The sequence below is a fragment of the Lissotriton vulgaris genome, chromosome 1_1, assembly GCF_964263255.1.
Source record: "Lissotriton vulgaris chromosome 1_1, aLisVul1.2, whole genome shotgun sequence".
NCBI lineage: Eukaryota > Metazoa > Chordata > Amphibia > Caudata > Salamandridae > Lissotriton > Lissotriton vulgaris.
The window spans coordinates 1,621,376,841-1,621,401,675 of record NC_141685.1 but is presented as its reverse complement, the minus strand read 5'-3'; the positions used below and the strand labels follow the sequence as shown (position 1 = coordinate 1,621,401,675).

The 24,835-nt window shown below is 45.1% G+C and overlaps 1 protein-coding gene across 1 annotated transcript in view; it reads right to left on the bottom strand.

Moving 5' to 3' along the window:
* The window catches only part of LOC147750914 (arylsulfatase A-like), a 272,329-nt gene extending 248,307 nt beyond the window's left edge, over positions 1-24,022 (bottom strand). Inside the window, exon 1 of the mRNA XM_086937303.1 lies at positions 23,790-24,022. Within this exon, the coding sequence (XP_086793429.1) occupies positions 23,790-24,022 (233 nt within the window). The remainder of the gene's footprint in view (positions 1-23,789) is intronic.
* Positions 24,023-24,835: the final 813 nt, after the last annotated feature.

Genomic DNA, 24,835 nt, shown 5'->3' with positions numbered 1-24,835 from the left:
GAGACAGGTCCTAGAATAAGGAGCGGAAAGACAAGGAGTGACGAAGCCAGTTGGCCGGAGAGAAGGAAAAGGCCAAGTACGAAAGAAAAGAAGGAAAGAACTCTTGCTCCGATCGCTGAAGAATCGGATCAGGAGGAAGAAACGACAGACTCAGGAACGGAGAGTCCACGAAGATCGAGAAGGGTACGTGTGCCCTGCAGAAGGTACGCCACCCCAGAGTGGACTTATCTGGCAGATGTATTGGGGACAGAAATCTGGGAGAGTGAAGAGCGTGAAAGTAATCGATCTCGATCCATTTGTGGCAGTGGAGATATGGATGTTGGCGCCTGGACTCGAGACTGAGGGGTTACTGACTTTCACACTTCCCATACCCCCACGTTTGAGTCAAATTCAAGATCTAGTACTAAAAAGATTACAATTTCCAACAGTTGGTCAGCAAATGTCAGAAGAAGAAGAAAAAGTTATTCGCTTTGAATTATTGATAATTGTTGTAAAAGCTGCAGGTCCGAAAATCATTGTTGATGCATAAAAAGGACTTTTGTATGTATGTTATAAAGAAGAAGATAACCTAGCGCCGAGTGGAAAGAAGAATAAAATTAGGGATTACATTTAGAGGACGGAGAAGGGCTAGGGTTGTCTGCTGCTAAGAGAGAAAAGACATTTTGTGAAAAAGAGACTTTATAGATAAAAAGCACTTTAAAGACTGAGAAAGCAACCAAGCAACCGAAGACTGGAAAGGAAACCATTTGCTAGAGAACGAGGTACGCTGTTTGATGACATGGAGAACGGCAACCCAAACAGAAAAGCTAGATGTATAGTAGGTACACTTATAGCGGTAGTGATATTTCTCATAATTACAGTAGTGACAATATCTTACATAATAGGACATGAGAAAGATAAAGAAATAGCGAATGTAAAAACTGTAACGACTTTGAAACCTGCTCTTGTGGGAAAGAAGGAGGAGAGCACTGTTATACGTGAAAAGGCGTTACTTGCAGATGAAGCTCGTAGATTACACGTAGACGAGTCACAGGGAAATTTCAGGTCAAACGCATACGCTAAACTGTTATATGAGTATATCGATGCCATGGAGGCCAAAGATTGCTACGTTTGTATGCAATTGCCGGCTTCTGTAGACGAAGGCATTAGGTATCACCATCTCCCATTGACTTATGGGATAACATGTAGTTTACTGCTTAGTATATTTTATGGTAGAGAAGGATTTGAGTACTACTTTTCAAATTATGATTCGGTACTGCCTGAAGTTCCGAATTATAAGCAAATGAATAAGTGGGACTATTACAAAAAGGAGGATAGACTGGCTAAATTCTTTCTTCCTTGGGATACACTAGATACATCATATGCACGCAGAAATAATCTGACTTGCAAAGTGTCAGAGGTAGAGAAAAGGTTTATAGCACAAGTAGATGACCGATACAGAAGGCAGAAGATTCTAAAAATGTCAGGACAATGGAAAATAGACTGGACAGAAGAAGAGAAGGCACATAAAAGGAAAGGTAGCAATGGTCCAATAGCATTGGATAGAACGCAGAAGGGAAAGTTATGTTTAACTCGAAGCAAGACATATTATGAGAGTGAATTTGTAGGTGAAGTTAGTTGCGAGCACTCTTTTAAACTAGAGTACTACACGAAAGATTTTATGAAAGGGATGCAAGCTATTCCGAATGTGTATTTTGTATGTGGGAGAAATGCCTATGTAAAACTACCTGATAATTGGTATGGTTCGTGTTACTTGGCAATTGTCTTCCCCAAAATATATCATGCAAAGGATTTGGCGATAATAGAAGGAAAGGCTTCGACGAGAACGAAAAGGGAAGTAGGAGATGCAGAGGTAGTAGGAGATGTATTTGGAGCGATGTTTCCATTGTTAGGCTTGATCCTCAACGATGTTAAAATTAGAAGGTTAGCGACAGTCGTGGATAGATTGTCTGCCAGTACCGCAAGGTCATTAATGTTAGTAGAAGGTGAGATGCAGTCGATCAGAGCAATGGTTTTACAGAACAGACTTGCTTTAGATGTGATATTAGCAAAGGAAGGCGGAGTTTGTAAAGCTTTGAAAGTTCAGGAATGTTGTACTAATATTCCTGATAATTCAAAACCACTTGAGAAAGTCATACGGAACATTACACAGATTCATCAAGAAATCGAAGATTTATCAAAAATAAATGTTTGGGAAAAAGTTGGAAATGGAGTGGGAAAGGTTGGAAGTTGGTTTGCTAATCTTGGCAAAAGTATAATATGGTACATATTAAAGCCTGTATTAATAGTATTAATTTGCATAATTACATTATTAGGATTAGTAAAATTGTATAAGTGGTATAGGTCGAACCAGTTACAAAGATCGATGAGAGACCAGGAAAGGAGACTAGCTGTTCTACAAGATCAACAGTATAAAAGTCTGAGAGCACTTGAATCGATAAAAAGAGGAACTGATGTAACTAGTTCTGTATAAAAGATGTATTCAAATTGCTTTTAGTGATGACTCCTAAAAGTCATCAAAGGGGGGAACTGAGAGAGCGCAATTTGAATATAAAGTATATCGTAGCCATATCTAGACGCATATGTTATAAACGTAGGAATGAAACGCATATCGTAATGTAAAGCTGACGATAATAGCATAAAGGTCAACTAACGTGATAACATGGTATAGGAAATGTAAATGTATTCACGTGTTAAACATGCATTAGATTTAGAAGGCCCGTATACATAATGGGTAAATGTAGAAATGCTTAAGAAATGTAGAACGTGCACAGTAGAATTCGTGTACTGTGTAACTTCATATGGAAAGACGTAGAGAAATGTAACGTGGATAAATGTATAAGAGAACTTACATAACGATGTAACCAAGGAGAATGCATAAGTTATACTCTACGCAGTCGTATTCTACGTATTATATATTCTATGTAAAATGTATTCAAGTATAGCTAAGACTTTTTGCTAAAATACGAATATATAAATGTATGCCAAAGGTTATACTGTGTAGAGGGGTTTTTAGGAATGCTAGAAGAGTTTAGGTCATTTGTGATTATAACCCGACTGACCAAGAGTTCGAAGAAGCATAGTCAAATGTATGTAATTTAGAGGGCTTGTAAAAGTCGTAAATAGCTTGATGTGGACGTGAGAGCCAAGAAGTCTAGCACTTGTTAGATTTAAGGTGACAATGCCGGACGGAGCTTATTGCTCGAACGTGAGGAGAGACACTTTTGAATGTGAACTATGTTTTGACAAGAGCATTCACAGGATCTAGAAGGTTAAAGAGTTGCAGGTATGAGTTAAAGACGTGTCTAAGTTCATATGACATTTGATCCGAAAGAGTCAGTAAAAGTCGCCAATGAGATGATGAAGATGACATCTAAGGAGAAAGGTCAACTTAAAGAACGACGCAAGGAGTGGACCAATGGAAGAAGCAGGAAGTTGACATCATCGGGGAAAGTCCGTGGTGGGCGTCAAGGGGCGTTCCACCCACACTGTGATTGTGTATTTTAGGGACAGCACCCCGGGGAGGAGGTAGCAATTGGCGATCAGGAGAGGGCAATCAGAGAAGGGCGAATTGCTCAGAGCAAAGGCAAGGGTAGATGCCTTGAGCAGATGCGCTGAGAGATCAGAGCGCAAGGGAGCAGTAGGCCGAGGACCCTTAGAGAGAGCGGATGGGTAGGCAGATAGGGTACTGCTTCTGAAACTTAAGATTCCTTTAGAGGCTAAGAGAGTTTGAACTTCTTTGGAAGTCAAACTGCTGACACCTTTTTTAGGGAAGAAACTTGCGAAGTAGGGATGTCACATAGCATAGAGTAGGGACAGTTTTAACTTGATTATTTTATCTTACTGCAGATGACGCAGAAGGAACCACTTCACATCGAAGCTTAAGCGGCTGATATTGTAACTGATTTTGTATTTTGTATACTTTGAGATTTTATCCTGAGTGGATTGTATTGCATTCAAAATTACTTCATATAAAACTCTTAAACTTTATCAGTTGTAAGTGGTTCTTCAGAGTGGCGTCAGTTAATGGGGTTTGTCTAACCTATGCGGGGGTTGTCTTTTACTCAATGACAGATACAACTCGGTCCGAAATTGACGAATGAGATAAATTATTAAATTGATCATAATCATAAATTGATATCAAAATCTCATTCCCCGCAGAGGTATCCAATCAATGCGTATTTCTCGATTGACAATAAAAACACTTTAACTGACAGTACTGAACTCATGGAACCCCACCACAGAAAAATAAAAAAGGCAATGGTTGGCTGGCCAACCCACATAATAGAAGCCTACCTAACAGATCTAAAGCATCACCATTGCCAGAGGCTAGTTTAATTTCTCTGAGTAGGGGCTGTGGGATGGAGACTCTGTCAATACATTTGTCAAATCAAAGCCAGAGAGAAGACTGCTTTCAATCTATGTTTATCAAGGAGGTTGAGGCAGCCCTAGCTAGGCGCCAGATGTACAAAGCATTTTGCTGGTTGCAAATAGACTGATTGGCAGAATCGGGCCATTTGCAAACAGAAAAAGACTTTTATTGATGTACAAAGTGCAAAATGTGATCCGGGAACATGTTACAAAATTACACTGGGCATTATCGGTTCGGTATTTGGTAGGGGTGTGTTTTGGGTGTCCCTTCCAAATACCGAATCGTTATGGTATGTATTACAGTTTTAGGACCAAATTCTGGTCACAAAACAGTAATACTTTACCACCAGTTTAAAACTAGTGGTAGCCCATTCGCAAAGGTCCCTGAGAGACCTCTTCCCTTTGAGAATGTAAACAAAAATATTTTTAAGAGCAGTCAGTGGTCCCCCGGGCCAATTCCTACTCTTAAAAAAGGAAACTTTAGCATTTCATTATTTTCTTTTTGAAGGCATCCCATTTTCCATCGAGGAAAATGGGCTGAATTAAAACAAAATTGATTGCTTTATTAAAAAGAAATCACAGACAAGGTGGTCTGCGACCTCAGCAGGCCACCAACCTTGTGATGGCTGTGATTGCTAATGGGTCACTAACTGTGACCTACCTCATTCATATTCATAAGGTAGGTCGATGTGCGACCCACAAGCAATCCCTAAATGAAACTCAATGAATTTCATACAATAGGAATCCTGATTTCATAATAGCGATTTGGAGAGAATCGCAATTAGTAAATCTGTATTCCTAATGTTTGTACATCTGGTCCTAAATCCTTTGACCCCACATAGATTCCTTACATAAGTTGTTAAAAGATCAAGGGACTCCCAAGGTTGTAGATGGAGTCACAATGGCTACGGGTCCTTTATGAGACACAAATTACATTAGACCTGTGCTCTGCCTAGTGAGAAACACTGAAAGTATGGCGACTTAATCCTTGTCAATATAGAGCACCGCCAAACCTTCAGGTGCAAATTTATCACAATTTTCTCCCTATGGTGAGCTCTATCCCTCAATTGAGTCACTTGGGAATAGCCCCATACCCTTCAGTACCAGGAAAAAGGGAGTCAAGGATAGATGATCTTATTAGTGAGGACTTGTCCCCCAGCAACATAATAAGGTTTTGCAGCTGCCACCAGAAAAATGTCCTGACCCTACACACAATAACCAAGCTGAGGATGTCTTTCAACTAAAAAATGAAGTTGTGCATTGGTTTGATAGAACACTGAAATCCCACAGTTCTGATACCCTGTATAGCGATGTTAATGAGCGAAGAGTCAGTTGGGTGAGGAGCAGTCTTAAAGGGGAGTCAGGGGACTGCAATAAATAATTTTAATGATATACTTTTGGTAGGTTTTCTACTAAACAGACTATCCTGTGGAGGAGCTTCCCAAAGTAATGTCAGGGTGGACCCTCTTGGCTATTGTATAAGCCACTCAATGCTATGCCCTCCAGGCCCATTGTGCGTACAGCCTCTATGTGCATATCACATACTATTCTGACATATTATCGCTGTACACCTCTTGAGCAGGTAGATTGACTCAAGGGGAAATTTGACATGCTGTCTGTGGACAGGAGAAGTGGATCTCCAGCTTCCAAAGTGCCCAACACCAGGAGGCGTCGCCAGGAAAAAGGGGGGGAACCCTGACACCCACGCTGATTGGTGTTTGACTTCTCCCGAAAGCTGACAGTCTCTCTGTGAGCTGGAGAAGGGGACTTCAGCTTCCATAGTGCCCAGCACCAGGAGGCACCACCAGGAGAAAGTCGAGGAGCCTTGAACTCCGTGCTATATAGCACTTTGACCTCTCCCGTGGCGTAGGGCTCACACAGACAAAGCCCAGGTCAAGCCGGGCCTGTCAGTGTCATGAAGGGGCAGGGCCAGTGCCCTTGGCTCTGTTCTGGGGTTCCCCCGACTGTCCCCTTTGGTGCCTATGGACATGATCTGTATATCTTAAGGTTGGTGGACCTATGGTTTTCTTGGACTTCACTGTCAATTTTTTTCTTTCTCCGTTTACATTACATAACTGGGCCTTTATCCTAGTTTGTGTTATATAGGACCTAGGGTGGTTGGTTAAAGGGTGCCATTCCCTTGGTATTGAGACACTACCTCTATCTGGTTTTTGGATTAACAACAATATTTGAATCACCCGTTTTTGATCTTATGCTTAGTACCCGGTTGTAGTTGGGTGGTTCTAACTCAGCTATTGCGAGGATGGGTAAGAGAAAAGCCCCTACCAATGTGGCTAAACCCAAATCCCAAGATAAAACATGTAGAACCTTGATGAATTACATTACGGGGGACATGGGGGTGATTGAAAAACAAATTATGACTATGGAAGAGACCTTGTCTACTTGTATTCACGGCACAATAGTATCCCCTGAGCAGCTGGGCGATTCTGATCCTGCTAGACCCCCTGTAGATCTAGTGGTAAAAGCAATACTTATGAGTAGTAGTGGATGTGTACAAAGTGCTTCTGATAGTATTTCTGTTTGCGACACTGACCTACACCCACCACCAAAGCACCCCAGGAATCCAGGGACCTGTTCCAAAATCTCAGATGCAATGGCAGGGAAAGCACAGGTACCAACTATTTATTCGAACTCAACCCTTAAACCAGCCCCTGCTAAGCTAACAACTAAAACACCCTGTGTTAAACCTTCTCCTGGTGATCTAAAACTCCAACCTCCATGGTGAAATCACTGGATACCTTTGTGAGGTCCATGTTGGGCTCTTTGACTGCTAGACTCAATCAAGTGGAAGGTTTGGCTTCTACCTGCTTGAATCTATTGAAGGCCAAGCATTCTTTACCCACCAACCAGAAATTGCCTGAGGTATCCGGGGGTCATACTTAGGTAGATGGTGTAGCTACTACTAATCAGCGGGGCTCTACTGCGGTATTGCTGTCTCCTATGGGGCTAACAAAGACTGGCCTAACAGTTGCTTAAATGTACTGCTGGTTCAGTAATCTCACCCCTATTTGCCTTCACATATGTCAAGTAGGGACCACAACTCGGATGAATTAATCCTCCCTGTAACATCTCATACCTCTACAAGTATGACAGCGGCTGATTTGTGAGTTATACCTGATTTTCTCGACTTACCTCCTGCCACAATGCCTTACGTGGTGATCTTTGCCAATGTTCCAATTCTATCATCCTTAGAAATTTAATCATGGGACTCACTAAGAAATAAATTGCTGCATTGGGTGGGCAACAAAACAGGGCTAACTCAGGCCCTTTTTGCAAACATTAAGATAGTCAGAAGAGTACGTTCGGTTGGACGGGCCGTAAAGTTTTACAGGGGGATTGTGTGTTCATGTCATTTAAAACTAGATGGATACTAAGTAGAGCTAGTAGCCTTATAGTGTCCCGTCTTCATATTACATTGTTACCGCTTGGTTATTTCTAACAACCAGCAAGTAAGATGGAGGTACCCAGACTGCTTGGTGAATTAAATTCTGGTTGTCCTCCAGGGTTGTCTTATGCAGTCACGACTAAGAACTTATTTGATAATCTGGCAATGTTAAAAGGAGTAGATTGTGGATGCAGGAGTACCCTAAATACCACTCAACCTACATCCAACGCCTTTCTTTTACTACTGCCAGAGGCCCAAACATTAAAGTAAATCCTTAGGGTATATGGGACCACTGAACAGTTTTTAAACCTTTCACTTCTCACCTCACCAACACTGCACACTCAGTACCACACCTGCTCTGCTGTAATACAGGCGTAGAAGTAGACCCGGGACAAATTCGGTGTCATCGGGGGGCCCGATGATGAAGCATGCCACCAACTAGGTTGGTGGGTGAGGGCTTTATAAAAAGGAAATACACTTTTCCTTAAATATACATCATCAATCATACACCCTTGTGACTCCCATCATGTCTAGCTAGACTAGTTCCTTTTGATTAAGCATATTACCTCAGGGGATCAGGACTAGTCCTTTATTCCTCTGTCTTTTTTTTAAATAAAATAAATAGAGTAGATTGACTCGCTGTGGAACCCTTTGTTTCTTCTGGCTTCTGGGCTCACTGGTGATGGTTTTGCTGGCTTCCACTGAAGGCCACCAAAATGTACCTCCCTCTGCCATCCCTCCAGCGACACATAACTTAACTGTATCTTCAAACACTGAAACCAGCCCCCCTGGAACCCTTAAACCTGTTTACACTGAGGTCTTATATTGGAATGTGGCATGCCTATGTAAAAAAAGATATGGCTGTAGAATGGGTCTAATTTGTTACCAATTTCCACATTCTCTGTTTCCAGGATACTTGAGCGGTGGATCATATATGTCAATGGGTATAGGACTTATCATGTACCAGCTGTGCCATCCAGCTCTGGGAGACCAAAGGGGGGATTTAGTATTTGTGTTTTTAATTATATGCGTTGTACCAATATAACCATAGTGGTGTCCAAAGTGTATTATCAATTTAACACCATTGAATTTCCATCTCATTACCTGTTAGCATTAGTTACATTTTATAAAAATGCCTCAATGCCTGAAATAAGTTCGGCCCTTCGGCAACTGGGCAATGATTTTGGGCCAATCTGTAATGGTACCACAAATGATTTGTTTATACTCTGGGACATGGACTTTAATATCAAGTTGTGTTCAAATCCATCTAAAAAGATATGTGGTTTAACAAGTATTGATTACACTGACCAAACTCATTTTCAAAAAATTGTTTCAGAGAAAAATTAAATGATTTGTTGTTTGAAAATGATTTGGCTTTCTCTAATGAACTATGCACTCCGCCAGTACCATTCATTGTACCTTTAATGGGAGAGCTGATAATTCTTTTATAGACTATATACTATTTCCCAAACAATATTCTGTTAGTATTACACATTTTACTGCACACAACTCGACAAACAACCATTTTCTGCTCGTAATGATAATGCTAATTTCATTGAGACTGATAACTTTCATGTTGTCGAATATTCACATTGCCAGTGTAAACGGTTTCAAGTTGAGCCTAATACATTTTTAGAACAGCTAAATACGCAAAAGAGGCATTTGGGGTGTAACTAGATGATACAATCAACCCTGTTAAAGTCATAGGGGCTTTTCAGTTAATAACGAAAGTGGTCAAAGATGGCCTATCTGTTATTAGGATATATTCACCACGTAAGATGAAAGGTTGGTTTGACCTAATGTGCTCAAAGGTGCATAGGAGACTAAAAGATGCCCTACACAAAGTGCGCTGATGTAAACAGGAATTTCATGCATGCAGGAGGGACTAGAAGCAAGCTCTGAACCGGCGGAAAAATGGTCTAAGGTGTGAGAAGTTGGCCTGATATATGATGCTCACTAGTTCTAGTGATCACCTTGTATCAGTCCAAACAACCCTTATGGTGATTGGTTGTAAATCAACCTTATAGACCAGCTATCCTAGTAGCGTGGACAAAAGCAGTCTTTAGGCTAAACTCTGAGTGGCATGTGAAGCCAGCTGTTTTACCACATATAACCCCTTGAATACCAAATGAAAGGACACCACACAAGTTGTTATGAAAATAAACAGATATTTATTAACTAACATAAGCCTCTGAACTCTTTATGAGGTCAGAGGGCTAAGCACATGACAATACTAAAAAGGAAATACGAGTTCGCACAATATTTACAAGTGCGCCTTAGGGGCACGACAAACCATATACTCAAAACAATGGAATGCGAGGAAAGAAAGTTCTGTAAGGAGATCCAGAGGCTGGAGGATCGCTGGGACTACGCTACAAACTAGGTAAGTAAGGAGCAGGAGGCCCACGGGACTCACGTGCAGAGTGGGAACTCTCACGCGGGATGCGTACCAACGTCTATGGATCTTACAGTTTAGAAAGTTTAGAAAGTTACGGATTCCGGACGAACCCGGCTGGATGGAGGGAAAACAACAGTGGACCTGGACACTAGGAGAGTGAACACAGACTTCAGCACCTAGAAGCTTTAGTTACCTAACCCACAGGCTGCGGGTGCATAGGGCTGAAGTTGCGTCGGGTTTGCTGCGTTGATCCCGGTGATGCCTGAAACAAGGAGTTGCTGGCAGGCAGCCAGATGGAGGAGTCCGGTGGTTCCAAGGATGGAACTCAGAAGAAGGAGTCCTGAAAGGGAAGGAGACAGAGTCACTAGCCAGTGACGGTGCTGGAACCAGGAGGGAACCAGATGCTGTCGCCGCAGTCAGGTGAAGGAAGGGTCGCTTCTCTCTGTAGCTGCACGGACCAGGAGTTGCTCTTCACAACCAGGCTGGAGGCACGAGCTGTCCCACATAGTCTGCTGCTGTTGGCGGTGTTGGATCGTCGATCTGGTCAACAGGCCTTGGCTAATGCAAGCCACGCTGTGGAACAAAGATGGCGTCTGGTGCGGACCAGGAGGGTCCGGGGTGCTCCTCTTTTACAAGGAAGCAATGGCCAGTCTGGGGGACCAGACCAGCGGTGTTGGTTTCTTCGGCTCATTGTCTCAGAGGTCACAAGCCAGCCGGCAAGTGACCAGACAACAGGAAAAGCAGCAACCAGGCAAAAGGGCCCCACGCAGATCTCGTGGATGTTGGGGGGCTGGTCTTTGGTGCAGGAGCTGCGTCGGTGTGGGGCTTCTCAGACCCCAATGCACTCACTCGAGGATCCCTCGGCGGTCGTGCTGGAAGCGCTGTGCAGGTTTCTCAAGATGGCCGTCTCCACGTTGCTCATCGCACCCACGGGTCCCAGCTGTGCTGTGGATGTGGGTAGAGGTCAGAGAAGTCTGGAGGGCCGGGTCTTGTGGAGCTGAGTCCTCGGATTCCGGATGGAAGGACTTGCAGCAAACCGCACAGTAGCTTGATGGTGCCTGCGAAGCAGGATGGTCCCTCCCTGACCATAGGGGAGATTCTTCAGTCTTCTGATGTTCAGGAGGTCGAAGGTCAAGAGTTTCTTCGTGGAAGTTGTCAAGATTAATCTGATTTGGAATGGGACCAGCTCCTACCTTTATTCAGCTAAAGGGGGCTGCACTACGACTAGGTCCCTCCTCTGGGTGGGACCAGGAAGGGGGGTGGTTACACCCCCTTTCCTTTGTCCGGTCTTGCACCAGCTCTGGAGCTGGAGTGCCCCAGGAACTGGTTCTGACCGGTGTATGCACAGGGCACCTTGTGTGCCCCAGGCATGTCTCATTCCTTTGAGCCCTGTCCTACCTAATATACAAAATCCTTTCTGGGGTGGTGCTAGCACCTCCCAAGGCAGGAAACCCTTTTTCCAAGCCTCCCTCGCTGGAAGGACTCCCAGCAGCAGGAGGTCAGACTTGTGTCTGTGGTGGCAGCATCCATTTTGTGATGCTGAGGCTCGAGTTAACTTTAACCGGGGTTCACAGTTACATACATGTCGTGTCCCTCTAGAAGGGTGGAATGCTACCCCCGTCGCCAGAATTGGCGAGGGGGTAGTATTCCAATTCGTATGACACCTTACTCGACATGTTTTGATAATGCTATACCAAAGTTAGCATTTGACCGCGAGGTTCATAATGCACTTAAGAGTATATGGTATAGCGTTATCATGGAACAGCTATTAGGACTTGGTTCCGCAAGCTGCAAACGGGCTCAGCTCATGCCAGAGCACCATCTCACATAATTCCAAGCACTCTGCCTTCAGGATTGATAAGGCCTGCCATAGGAGTGACTGATAGGAATATATGTGTCCATTTTAGGGTTAGATATAGGGATACTATATCTAAAGCAAAGGTTGATTACACCACCTTGCCCCAGCTGTCGTGCAGCCAGATGTGCCTGTTTAGATGGCCAGCCAGGGGTGGCATAATACATGCTTCAGCCCCTGGTAGGCCCTGGGTACACCTAGGCCCTGGGTACCTATGGTACACTGTACAGGGACTGATAAGGTGGCCCAGTACCAATTGGTAAATGCACCTAAGGTACATGGTTGTCAATTTAGAGAGGGAACAGCTAGGCTGTGGGTCTGATTAGCAGGCCTACAGCCAGGGAAAGTCGTAAACCAGTGAAGCAAAAAGCAAAAATCGGGGGTGACCATAGGATTGCAGACCCTACTCTCCTACATAAGGGATAAAGCATGGATCTGGGAATGTACTATATACTTCTACACAGACAGAAGCATCTGTGTCAGATTTGACTGTCTGTTTTGGAATGTGGCTGGCCTTTGTTATAAATTGGACAATGCAGAATTGAATGAACAGACAAAGAAATTTCATAATTTGTGCCTGCAAGAGACCTGGTCTTGTACAGTACAAATCGATGGGTTACTCTCAGTGTCAACCTGGCTGTTTACTCTGAACTGGGGTACCATAGAGGGCAGAGGAACAACTCTGGTCTCTATTTCCCTACATAGACCGATTCTCAAAACTTATCTTGAATCACCATATTTTCAAATTATATGTTTGCTGTCTGTTGTCAGGAAAATGAATGTCATTATCAATTTTTATCACAATCATTTTAATTCTTATAACACAGATAATGTAGACTCTCTTGATCGGACACCTAGCAAGGCATTGAGCGAGCTTAAGATGGACCTTGTGGTAAACTGGGGGAGATTTTAACTGCTGGCTTGATCATAGATTTTTGTAAATTTTGAAACTCAGTGTCATATTATTGTATCTGATATGGTTTTAATTCCCTTCATAGGATATTATTTGTGGCTTTTCCTGATGAAGGCACAGTTTGAGCCGAAACGCGTTTTGAAGAAGATCCATCTCATAGCCACTGTTCAGTCACATCTGTCTTTGTAATTACGTTATCAAACGTAATACATTTTTTGTCAGATTTATATGTGGATTTTATGAAGTATGTTATTTTGTATTATATTCATGTTGTCTTTTTATTTATTGTATGTTGTTTGCTCTATAGCATTGATGTGTTATATATACATATATGTCCAGAAATGTTTTTAACATGAGATTAATATTAAAATGGAATATTTTTTGGAGTAATGCTGTTGATGACGCTGAGCTAATTACATCATGTTTGTTCTTGATATGAGTCTTTGACTGATCTTGACCACATGACTGCCTAGTGATTTACCCTTAAATATGTTATTGCCCTGCACTATAAATCGCAAATTATTGCACGGGGTCCTAGTTATTTGCATGAATTTGTCCAATTTCTAGAAATTCTGTTTGTGGTGCGATGGGATGTGTTAATGATGATTATTTGCATTTTGAACATAACTCATGTGGTAATGCCCTAAACACAATTATGAGCAAAGACTCCTTTGTGCTTGCATGAAAACGCATCAGTCCATAAAAAAATTACTTTCACTGGCTGGGGCTCAGGCAGTATGGTTGATTTTACTGCCATTTCAGAGAGGTGTAGAAATAAAGGTTGTCAATTTTTCTGGCTTACAGAACTGTATGAGTGACAATAAATAACCCTTTGGTACTATGTCTGCCTGTGAGCTACATCACTTACCAGTTTGTTCATTCCATTTTATCAATAGTGGTAAGCAATAACAAGAGCATCCTCCACAAATTGACAACTATGGGCTCTAGGCGCTTGTTAGCTGAGCCTCAGGCCAGAAATGGGGAGCAGATGTAGATGCGTTTGGAGATTGAGATGGAACCTTTATGAATGTTATGGGTGTATAATGTGATCTGTGACACTGTGACTGACCTCTTAACACTTACAAAGACGAGCAGGCAGCCCAGCCATCAGAACTGGTTCAACGGGCCTTGCTCTCAGGCACAGAGATGTCTTATTTATGTCCTCAAGCAGACACCTAGGGATGCGGAGGAAGTGAAACTATGTAAATTGAACTACAACTGGTGATCATTAAAAGGAAGTCTGCCATAAGGCAGGAAGCCAACTACATGCAGATGTGACTGGGTGTATGAGGTATGGACCAAATGGTAATGCATTACCCTGATTAAGATCAAGAGTGGTGTGAGGCAAGGTTGTGTGTTGGCTCCCTTTCTTTTTTGTTTATACATTAATGACCATGATACATTCCTAACACTAGGGAAGGTGGATGCGCCCGGAGTCCCCCTGCACTGTTATACGTGGATGGCTGTATCTTACTGTCAAGAACTGGTGTGGGTCTCTAGCGATTACTGGATAGATTTGCCCTGTTCACAAGGGAACTAGGATTGAAGACCACTATAGGCAAGTTGCACACTATGGTCTGAGGTTGGGCCTCAAAAAACTTGAAATCCCATTATATCAACGGCATTGAACTCCTCTGCATTCCTACTTTTAAGTACTGGGGTACCCTTTGATAACAAATGCAACTGGGTGCATTTTATGAAAATTAGGAAAACGCAATTTGAACAAACAATGGAGGCAATTTTTAGGTTCACTCTGAAGTTAGGCTCTAAACCCCCAGACGTGATGGTAAATTTCGACAAAGGCCGATGTTGTTCAGTTTAGATGTATGGTGTAGGCAAATGGGGGTATTGGAGTATTTCGCATTTGCAGGATAGTGAGAATATGTTTTTGAGACAACTGCAACCTGTTCTTACTAGTGTGGCCACTTATGCATGCCACATGGAGCTAAGCCTACCTACCGTTTCTGGAGGAATGTATTAAGATCGTCCCACGTAAGTTATGGTTCTCCATATGATCCAAACATGAAACCCTTCTTAACCAGGACATAATCACTGACTGCTAATGCCTTGATAATGCTCACAGAATCCTGTGCCTGAGAAATGTCATAGATCAAGTTAATGTTTTAGGGAGGCCTCAACTTTGTAATAGCCAATGGGTTGTTACCGCCATAGCCTAAGCTGAACTTAAAACGGAATTCTTCACTATGTGGCTAAGGCGAAGGGAATACCAAGAGCTTAACAAGAAGAGAGTGGCTGCTCATCAAATTTTAGTTTCTGCAGATTTTACGGAGCCCTACCTTTATTTTCTACCACATCATCACCTGAGAGTCCAGCTGCATAGATTTAGATTTAATATAGCCTATCTAATGATCTCCTATCCAAGCGACATCCATGGAGAACTACGCTTTGAGTTATACCCGTGTGACTTCCAGTCAGATCTATCTATATAACATTTCTTTTTTTTTTGCAAACTGTATATTTTACCAAGGAAACCATTTTTAGTTCCATTACTTAGGTCCTGGAACATTAGTCGGTGCAGACCAGTCTTCTTTATTTTTTTAACTTCTGCAAATGAAATATGTCTGTATAACAGTCCACAAATTCATCTCGGCCGCAGTAAGACTCAGGAATATGGTGGGCAAGTAAGGTTTTAACTGTGATTTATTTATTTAACTTGTTTTAGTCTTTCTGATAGGCTTTAGATATTGAGTATTAAACACGTGGGCCAGACAATTTTTTTTTGGTAGTTTTAAAACTGTAACTTTTTTACGCATGTCACTTATGATTCCAATTTTTAATAGCGGAATACTTGTTTTTTAAAAAAAAATCTTTATTGACATGAAGGCATAATATGCATTTAGTATCGTACAGTCATGTGGTTAGGGTTACATTTTGTACATATATCTCTTCGTATGTGGCAGCATTCATGACATAAGCATAAACTGTGATGTAGTAAACCTTTGAAAACCCTTAAATACGCTTCCGTGTGGTCTAGTCGTAATCATTGTAGTTCGTTACATTTTCCCCCCGTTATGCTTTGTTCAACATTAACATTACCTTTATACTATAGAATGAACAAACACCCCTCCCCCCCCCCAAACATGTGTCATCATTGCCAGTGTGTTTTCACCCACTTTCCCAATCAGGAATTCCCTTAGTTCTCTCGTCGTTACTTAGCCAGGTTAGCGCAAAAACCGTTGTGCATTTGGTCCACTGAGGTTAATACCCCCGTTCCTATCTTTTACTCATCCTCTCCTTCGGATTCTAGGTCGTCCCCCTCTGGCAAAGGGTCACAGATCTCCCCCCTATATATATTCCACGCTGCCCATACCTTGTTCCATTTGCGGGGCGCCGCTCGTAGGACATATACTGCCCTTTCTGTAACCATCAGGATGTCCATGTTTTTAGCCCACCTGCTCGCGGTGGGTAGTTCTGGAGCGCCCCACTTCTGCGCAATATCTCGCTTGGCCACTGTCATGGCCAGTGTTGCCCAAATTAGTTCATATCTACCCAGGTCATTGGGGTCCCAGATGTTCAAAAGGCATTTGCGTGGTTCAGGCAACACGGAAGTTTTAAGCGTCTGGGAGATCGTGCGTAGTATCTGCCTCCAGAATTCTCGTATCTGTGGGCATTCCCATAATGTATGAAATAGTGTCCCCTCCTCCCCGCAGCCTCTCAAGCAAAAGGGATGTGGCGCTCTCTGTATTTTGTGGAGTAGCGTCCTGGTGTAGTAGATGCGGTGTAAAATTTTGAGTTGCACCAGTCTGAACTTAGTCGAGATCCCAACCTCTCTTGGGGAGGCCAACGCCTCATTCCATTCAGATTCATCCGCCTCACCTATTTCTCCCTCCCATTTTTCTTTAAGTTTCAGTGTGGGGTCCTTCAGGTTATTGATCAGTTTTTTATATGTGAGTGAGGTCGCGCTTTGGATCATGAATTCTGTTAGTAGTCTATCTTCTAATGGTGAGGATTCCGGCAGAGTCGTACCCTCAGGAATCGCCCGGAGTAATGCGTGCCTAATTTGTACGTATCTGAATGTTTCCGTGGGTCCGAGGTTATATTGCTGCTGTAGGTGTGGAAATGGTATTACCGTGTCTTTGTCCCAGAGGTCCCCCACCGTAGAAATGCCTATGGAGTCCCACCGCGCAAATCCCTTACACCCTCTGAGGTTTCCCAATGCTTTCGTGTCCCACAATGGTGTCATTTTGGTGATTCTTCCTGCCCAGCCCAGTCGTGCCTGTGCCATGTGCCATAGGGCCGCCGTGTGTTGTGTTGGACCGATTAGACTTTTAAGTTGCGATTTATTGTATAGTACTGATAGCATACAGTCCGTCCCAAGCTGTGACCAGTCTGCCCGATAAGCTGGGTCCTCTTTCGGGGTGTGGATCCAATGATTAATTACTTTAAGCTGGGCCGCCCAGTAATATAGCTGAATGTTAGGGAGTGCTATTCCTCCCTCATACCAGCTTTTAACCAATTTGTCGTATGCTATACGTGCCGGGCCAGTATCCCAGAGCAAGGTAGAGACCAGCGCTACGATTTGTTTGAAATATCGTGGTGGTACTAGGTGTGGGGTGTTTTCCAAGACATATAGGAGCCTTGGGAGTGCCATCATTTTGTATAAGGCTGCCCTTCCCTGTAGGGTCAGGGGCAGGGCCGCCCAATGTTTAACGTCCGCACGTAGGCGATCTATAGGCGGTTTTAAGTTACTGGCAAAGAAGTCCGTTTCATTACTCGTGATGACAATACCTAGGTATTTGAAGGAGGTCGTTGACGTAGCCAGGGGACAGTCAGCCTGCAATCTCGGTGCCGGGCCTTTCAGTGTGTATATGACAGATTTCGACCAATTCAGGGTATAGCCCGACGAGTTCCCGTGTGTGTTACAGAGTTCCAGCAGGGCTGGGATTCCGTCGTCAGGTGCAGTCATGTAGATGAGCATGTCGTCGGCGTATAGGGAGATTTTGTCCTCCCACCCCTCCTCCCATGTAATGCCCTTAAATAAGGGCGTAGTCCTGATCTGAGTCGCCAGGGGCTCAAGCACCAGCGCAAAGAGCAAGGGCGACAAGGGGCAACCCTGTCTAGTTCCCCTGCCTAATTGGAACCTTGGTGATATGTGGCCATTAGCCACTACTTGTGCGACCGGCTTTGTATAGAGCAATCTTATCCAAGCTATAAACTTCGGCCCGAATCCCATACGTGTGAGTACCATGAAGAGATATTCCCATTCCACGAGGTCGAAAGCCATTTTGGCGTCGAGGGAGAAAATCACAGCCTTCTCCGAGAGGAGGTGTGAACGGGCCAGCACTCCATGAACTCTCCGGAGATTCAGTGCCGTGCTCCGGTGAGGCATAAAACCTGACTGGTCAGGGTGGATCAGGGTACTTAGGTGCGGCAGCAAACGGTTGGCCAGAAGCTTAGCCAGCACCTTGGCCTCAATATTAAGCAACGATATCGGGCGATATGAGGTACATTCAGTCGGGGTTTCCCTGGCTTAGGTATCGCCACAATCGTGGCCGTGCGTTGATCCAGTGGTAATTCCGCCTTTTCCCTGCTTTCTAAATACATGGCCAGCAGTGGTGTACTGAGCTCCGGAGCCATGGACTTAAACCATTCCACGGGTATCCCATTCGGACCCAGTGCTTTGCCAGACTGTAGTGCCTGAATTGCCAGCTGAATTTCCTCTTCTGTCGGATCTACTTCTAGGGCTCGCATATTTTCTTGCGTTATGCTGGGGACGGCAATGTCCGCCAGTGATGCCGCTGCCATTTGCTCTGTGACTACATGGTCTGGGGTGTATATTTTCTGATAATGCTGAGCCAAGGCGCATACTATTTCCTCTGGGTGTGTCAGCTCCTGTCCTTCCTCCGTGTGTAGTCTCTGAATGCCTTTCGCTCCACCCCCTCTCTTATCTAACCATGCCAGCATTTTCCCCGCTTTGTCCCCCACATCATAGATTCTATGTTTAGTGTTTGCGATGTACCCCTTCTCTGTCACCTTAAGGTGAGCCTGGTATTGCTGTTGCCGAATCATGAGTGTGTGTGTTGTGGTCGGGGAGGGGTTTGCCATGTGCGCATTGTTGGCGTCGTTGAGCGCTAGTTCCAACTCTGTGAGTTCTTTCCGGGAATCCCGTTTGTGCCCCGTTATTGCTGCTATAGCCGCCCCCCCGGAGGACTGTTTTGTATGCTTCCCACAAGATTGATGGCGAGGCCACCGTCTCTGTGTTCTCAGCAAAGTATTGCGTTGTTACTAGTTTAAGTTTCTTCCGGATCTTCGGGACTTTTAAAAAGTTTGGGTATATTGGGTAGATCCTTGTGCATTTTTTTTCCCTGGTGGTAAGTAATCGGTGAATGGTCAGAAATGCCTCTGGGCAGGATGTCCACTTTATCCACCATCCCCAGTTCTAACCCCAGGGATAGAAAGTAATCTATGCGAGATAAACTATTATGGACGGCTGAGTAAAAAGTGTATTGAGTATCCTCGGGGTGCAGATGTCGCCAGATGTCCACAATGCCCAGGGCTTCTAAAAAATCCGAGAGCGATGTAGTTCCTCGTGATCGGGCTCTAGAGGGAAAGGTGTCCATTATTGGATCTATGATTGCATTGAGGTCCCCCCCACAATCGTATCCCCTTCAGGGAGGTCAAGGAGGAATTTGCCTAGTGCAGGCAGGGCCACGGAGTGTAGTGCCGGGGGGATATATACAGATACTATATTGAGAGGTCTGCCCTCCCATTGGCCATGCACTGCAGCGAAGCGACCTTGATCATCCGCCACGCGGTGTGTTATGATAAAGGGAGATGATTTTTTCATTAGTATCCCTGTCCCCCTGGAGCCGGAAGTGAATTCCGCATGTATTGCCATTGCATAGCCGCGCCTATCAAGTGCTTTGCAGGTTGTCCCCGCAAGGTGGGTTTCTTGTAGTAGGACCAGATCCGGGCTTTGCCGCTTTATGGCCTGCAGTACCAAGCCTCTTTTTATTTTGTCCCCCAGGCCTCTGACATTCCAGGTTAGCATGCGCAGTGGGGGCACCCCCATAGTCACAGGGGAGCCCTCAGCGGGCGTGTTATGAAGCGGCCTGGCCATTGAGTCGGTGTGAGAGCGTCGCACGTAGTGCGTCCATAGGGTTAGTGCATGTATTGCGTTGTGCTACACTGTGTAGGAGTATGCCGATACTCGGGGTGGTAGTATAATGCGAGGGCTGAATGATGACTATGAACAAAAACATGAACACTAACAAGAAAACTTTATCCCCGTCCCCCCTCCCTGCTACCCTGCTCCACGGACAAACCCCCGCCCGTTTCCACAACTTTGCAGAGTGCTTTAGTCCTTCCCCAACTATCTTACTTGCTCGTGGGGTTGGTGAGTCCCTTACGGGCACTGACTGTGCCCACCTTACTCAGCTACGCCAGGTCCAAGGCCCCTCGTGCCACAATCAGTTCTGTACAGATACAGTCTGCCTTCAGACCGGAGCCGGTTGTCCAGAGTCAAGCGGGTCCCTTTCAAGGTCAGATTCCGTTTCTTCCGCGCCTCCTTGACGGGGTGAGTGGGAGGTCTGACTGTTCATTGTCTTATCGTTACGATGAGTAGGTCGATCCCGATGTGAGCGATGCCGCTGTCCTACCTGCCTCCAGCCATCCAGCCATTCTTGTGAAATTTCCGGCGTGTCGAAGAACCATGTCTTTCCATCGGCCACAATTCGCAATTTAGCAGGAAACAGCATGGAGTATGGCAATTCTCTGTCCCGTAGTGCTTTTTTCACCTACGTGAATGATTTACGGTGTCTGGCCACCTCTGCCGTGTAGTCCGGGAAGAAAGCCAAGGTTGCATTTTGGATCCTAACAGGTGGTGAGATTCTTGCTGCTTGTAGGATCGCATCCCTGTCCCTAAAATTGAAAAGCCTGGCCAGCACAGGCCTTGGTGCTGCTCCTGTCTTGGGCGGCCCTCCCGGAACCCTGTGCGCCCTCTCCACGGAAAAGAAGTGGGACAGGCCTTTGGGCTGCAGTTTGTTCTTAATGAGATCCTCTATGTAGAGGTCCATGGCCCCCTTCCCCTCCGTCTCCGGAAGTCCAAGGATGCGTACGTTATTTCGTCGCGAACGCCCTTCTTGGTCGCCCAGCTTGTCTTGCAGGAGCTTGGTGACTTTCTGCATGCGTTCCATGGCCACCTGCAGGTCTGATGTATCTTCCACAAGAGATTTCGTGACCACCTCCACCTGGGATACTCTTTCAGCCAATTTGTGGAAGTCCGCTCGCAGCAGCGTGACTTCAGAGGAGATGGCGCCCACTGTAGTTTTTACCTCTGAGAGGGTTCTCATAATATCCTCCAGCGTTACTTTTTTTGTCCCTTCCGCGTCTTGGGTATTACCCGTGGAGTTGCGCCCTGTATTGTGCGACTGACCTTGCTGGCCGTAGGCAAATTTATCCAACTTGGCCTGCGTGGATCCACTCCTAGTGCCTTTGCCCGCCATGGTTCCGGGGCTCGTGGAAGCCGGAGTCGTTCCCTGCTGAGTCGTGATCAGCGCTTCGTCGTGTTCCGCGGCTCGTAGCTACTATTCAGGGAGCAGTAGGCTGGCGCGTGACCAGCTGAGTACTATCTCCCGCCTTCTGTACAGGCCATACAAGCCTTTTTTGTGGCGCGTGATATCGCCGTTGATTGCGGCGTGTGCTGCGGTTCGTCTCACTGCAGGCCGCGCCTCGTGTTCTGCGTTCTCGCCTTTCAGTGATTCCTCCCTGAGCAGGGACGGTTCCGGCGGCCTCTATTTTGGGTCATCTGGGCTGGTCCACATCATTCGTGTACATCGGATGGCGGAGGGTCTTTTCAAGGCATCTACAACACCACCTATAGGCCAGGCAGGCTGGTAAGCGCTCCCGCTTGGTGAATATGTCCTGCGTCCCCACTGTGCCGGGGCTGCTGACGCTTCTGGGTTAGTATGTGAGCCCCGAGCCCCTTCTGTGAGTTTCTGCGTGGATCCACTATTTACCACTGTCCCCCGGGGGTACCTGTGTTTCTCACCTCTGGTCGGGGCGTGTATCTGCGCCCACTCCGTCTTCGCGGGCAATTGAGGCGTGAAGATCGCCGCAGCCGTCCCGTGCAGTTCGTTAGGCCTCCGGGGGGTGGGGGGGGGGGATTACCGCTGCGTAGTGCGCTCTCGCCGCACCGGTTCTCACTCGTGTCTGTTCTCTACGCCAGTCCTACACGAGCGGTGTTCAGACGCCTGTATGTGTCCCGTGGAGCGACGCCACTATGCGGAGTCCCAGGTGGCTATTTTGCTCTGCCGGGCGGGTGCCGGGACGTGTCCGCTCATCCAGGCTGGCCCGGTCTCACTTCCGCCGGGGTCGGTGTGCTACGCAAGGCCGGTGCTTTCGTCCTGCGTGTAGGCCCAGATGCGTTTGTGTGGAATCAGGCGGGCTCCGGTCTTCAGTTTTAGCCGAAAGTTGGTCCGGTGACACCGCTTCGTGCCCGGACCCGATCGCCGCCGCTTCAGGTGAGCAGTGTATCGGATTTGTGTGTCGGATTTATGATAAGGCCGCAGTGCCCTCAGGAGCTCTCACGCTATGCTGCCGCCATGCTTGGCTGCTAGCCACGCCCCCGCGGAATACTTGTTTGTTGCTGCTAATTAACTTTTTCACTGCACGTCACTTCATGAATTAACTCATGCAATTGACTCAGTACACAACTGCTATGATACAATGGTTGTATATTATTGATTTTTATGGTTTTATGAGCCGAATAAAAATGAAATTGCATTGAACTGAATGACCATATTTAGTCACTGTATAATAGAGACAATTAATGGGTCATGTTTTATTTTTTCTGTACATGACCTGCAAACATATTCTCCTTAGTTACACAACCTAATTAAAAAAGTAAGGAAAACTGTTAAAATGCTATAGTCTAGAATGTAAACAGGAACACATTGATATAATTTATACCCCATAAATATTGGGGGCCTCATTTGTGAAAAGTGACGCATCCTGCCTGAAAACAGCAATGCGTCACTTCTCATTGCGCCCTCCTTGCGACATGCTGGATGCGTCATATTTACAGTATGACGTATCATGTCACAAATATTTCTGACGTATCTGTAGGTGCAAAAATGAGACATTGCTGGAGTGGGTCCCGAAAGTGATGCAACACCATCAATGGTTCATTTCAAATGGGCAAGTCCCATTTCAAATGTGCCTGTGTCAGTCTTACAACTGCTGTGAGGCAGGCGTAAGATATTGACGCATTTGCGTCCTAGAAGTGACGCAGTGAAATCTCATAGATTTCACTGCGTCACTTCTACATAGTTTACTTGCATCAGGACGCCCCCTCTGCATACATTATACCTGGCGCAGGTATAATGTGGCGCATAGGTTTACAAAGTGACACATCTACCAAGATGCGTCACTTTGTAAATATGACGCAACATGCCGCATTTTTTACCCTGCTGGTGCGTCACAAAAAGTGATGCACCGGCAGCGCAAAAGTGACGCACGGGCTCATAAATAAGCCCCTTGGTTTATAGTCAGGCACCATGATTCCTTTAAACGGCGTTAAGTCTGATCCCCGAAGCCAACTGCTCGATCTGAAATTAAACCTATTGATCTAACAAATCACCACTGAAAATCAATGTAATTGTTTACCGAAAAACATAGCTAATTAAGAAACCATTAAAGTTTAAATGTTTACACATGAGCTTTACATCCCACCATTATGAGCTGTAACGTGGACACATAAAACAAGCCCAGAAGGGAAGGAGGCTCCTTAACATTCTTGACATTCACACTCAAATTTAGAAAACTGATTTGGATGTTACTGTGTTTGTGGTAACGAGAAATGAGCTAGAAAATGAATAGCACTTACCTGGAAGGAGTACAGAGTGAGCTGCTGCTATAGAAATCAGTGAACCTCAAACCTTGAGCTGCTAACTGATCGAGGTTTGGAGTCGAGGAGGAAGGGTGACCATAACAGCCCAGATCACCGTAGGCCAAATCGTCAGCCACAATCAACACAATATTTGGTGGAGCAGCCGTGCTGGTCGCCAGCACCAGAAACAAGAAGAGGAGAAATTGCTGAGCTGCCATCGCTGCCTCCATCTCATGCATGCACAAAAGGAGCCTATGACAGATTCCTCGCCAGCTAGTTATGCATTGGAGTCCTAACGCCACTCTAAAAAAAACATACTCAACAGGATTAAATAAGTGCACTCTCTGGCAGCAGGGAAACACAAGACTGATCATTGCTGTCTTCTGTTTATAAAAAAGAATATGTTCTAAGAACCAGCTCGGAATGTCCTAGAACTAATGGGCCTGGGGCGGGGTTGGAAGACAGAGTTGGCATGAGATGTTTTTAGGCCAAGAGGGCCATCAGATGGTCCTCACATGGGTGAATGGCAGCTTCCCACCGACTAAATTCTCTTCAGACCCTGGCGGTGATCCCACAGCCTGACAGAATGAGAAGGCCCGTCATTACACATTATGGGTGCTAAAACACTTATAAACATTCGTTAAGAGACAAACATGTTTCTTAGTTGAATGTAATGGGGATTGCCGGAACAGTCCACATTAGTTAATGAGGTAGTATTACATAGAAGAAAAATGGAAATTAATATTGCTGACTTCTGAAAGATGGGTCGAGGTGCATCCGAAGGCAGGGTGTAATGAGACCAAAATGTCTGTTTCCGTCACTCTTAAGCAAACATGTGGGAAATTCAAGGAAAATGGCGAGCTGCAGAGCAGAATTCACTAGCTGATTATTATAGTTATTATTATATTCAGCAGGTACAAGCCGGATTCAAGCGTCCAATTTACATGGAATTCTGTGCAATGTTATACATTTCAACAGTATGTCTCATAAATTTCGACACAGGGTTTGTGTGGCCCAAGAGTGGTCAATTTGAATTGTTTATA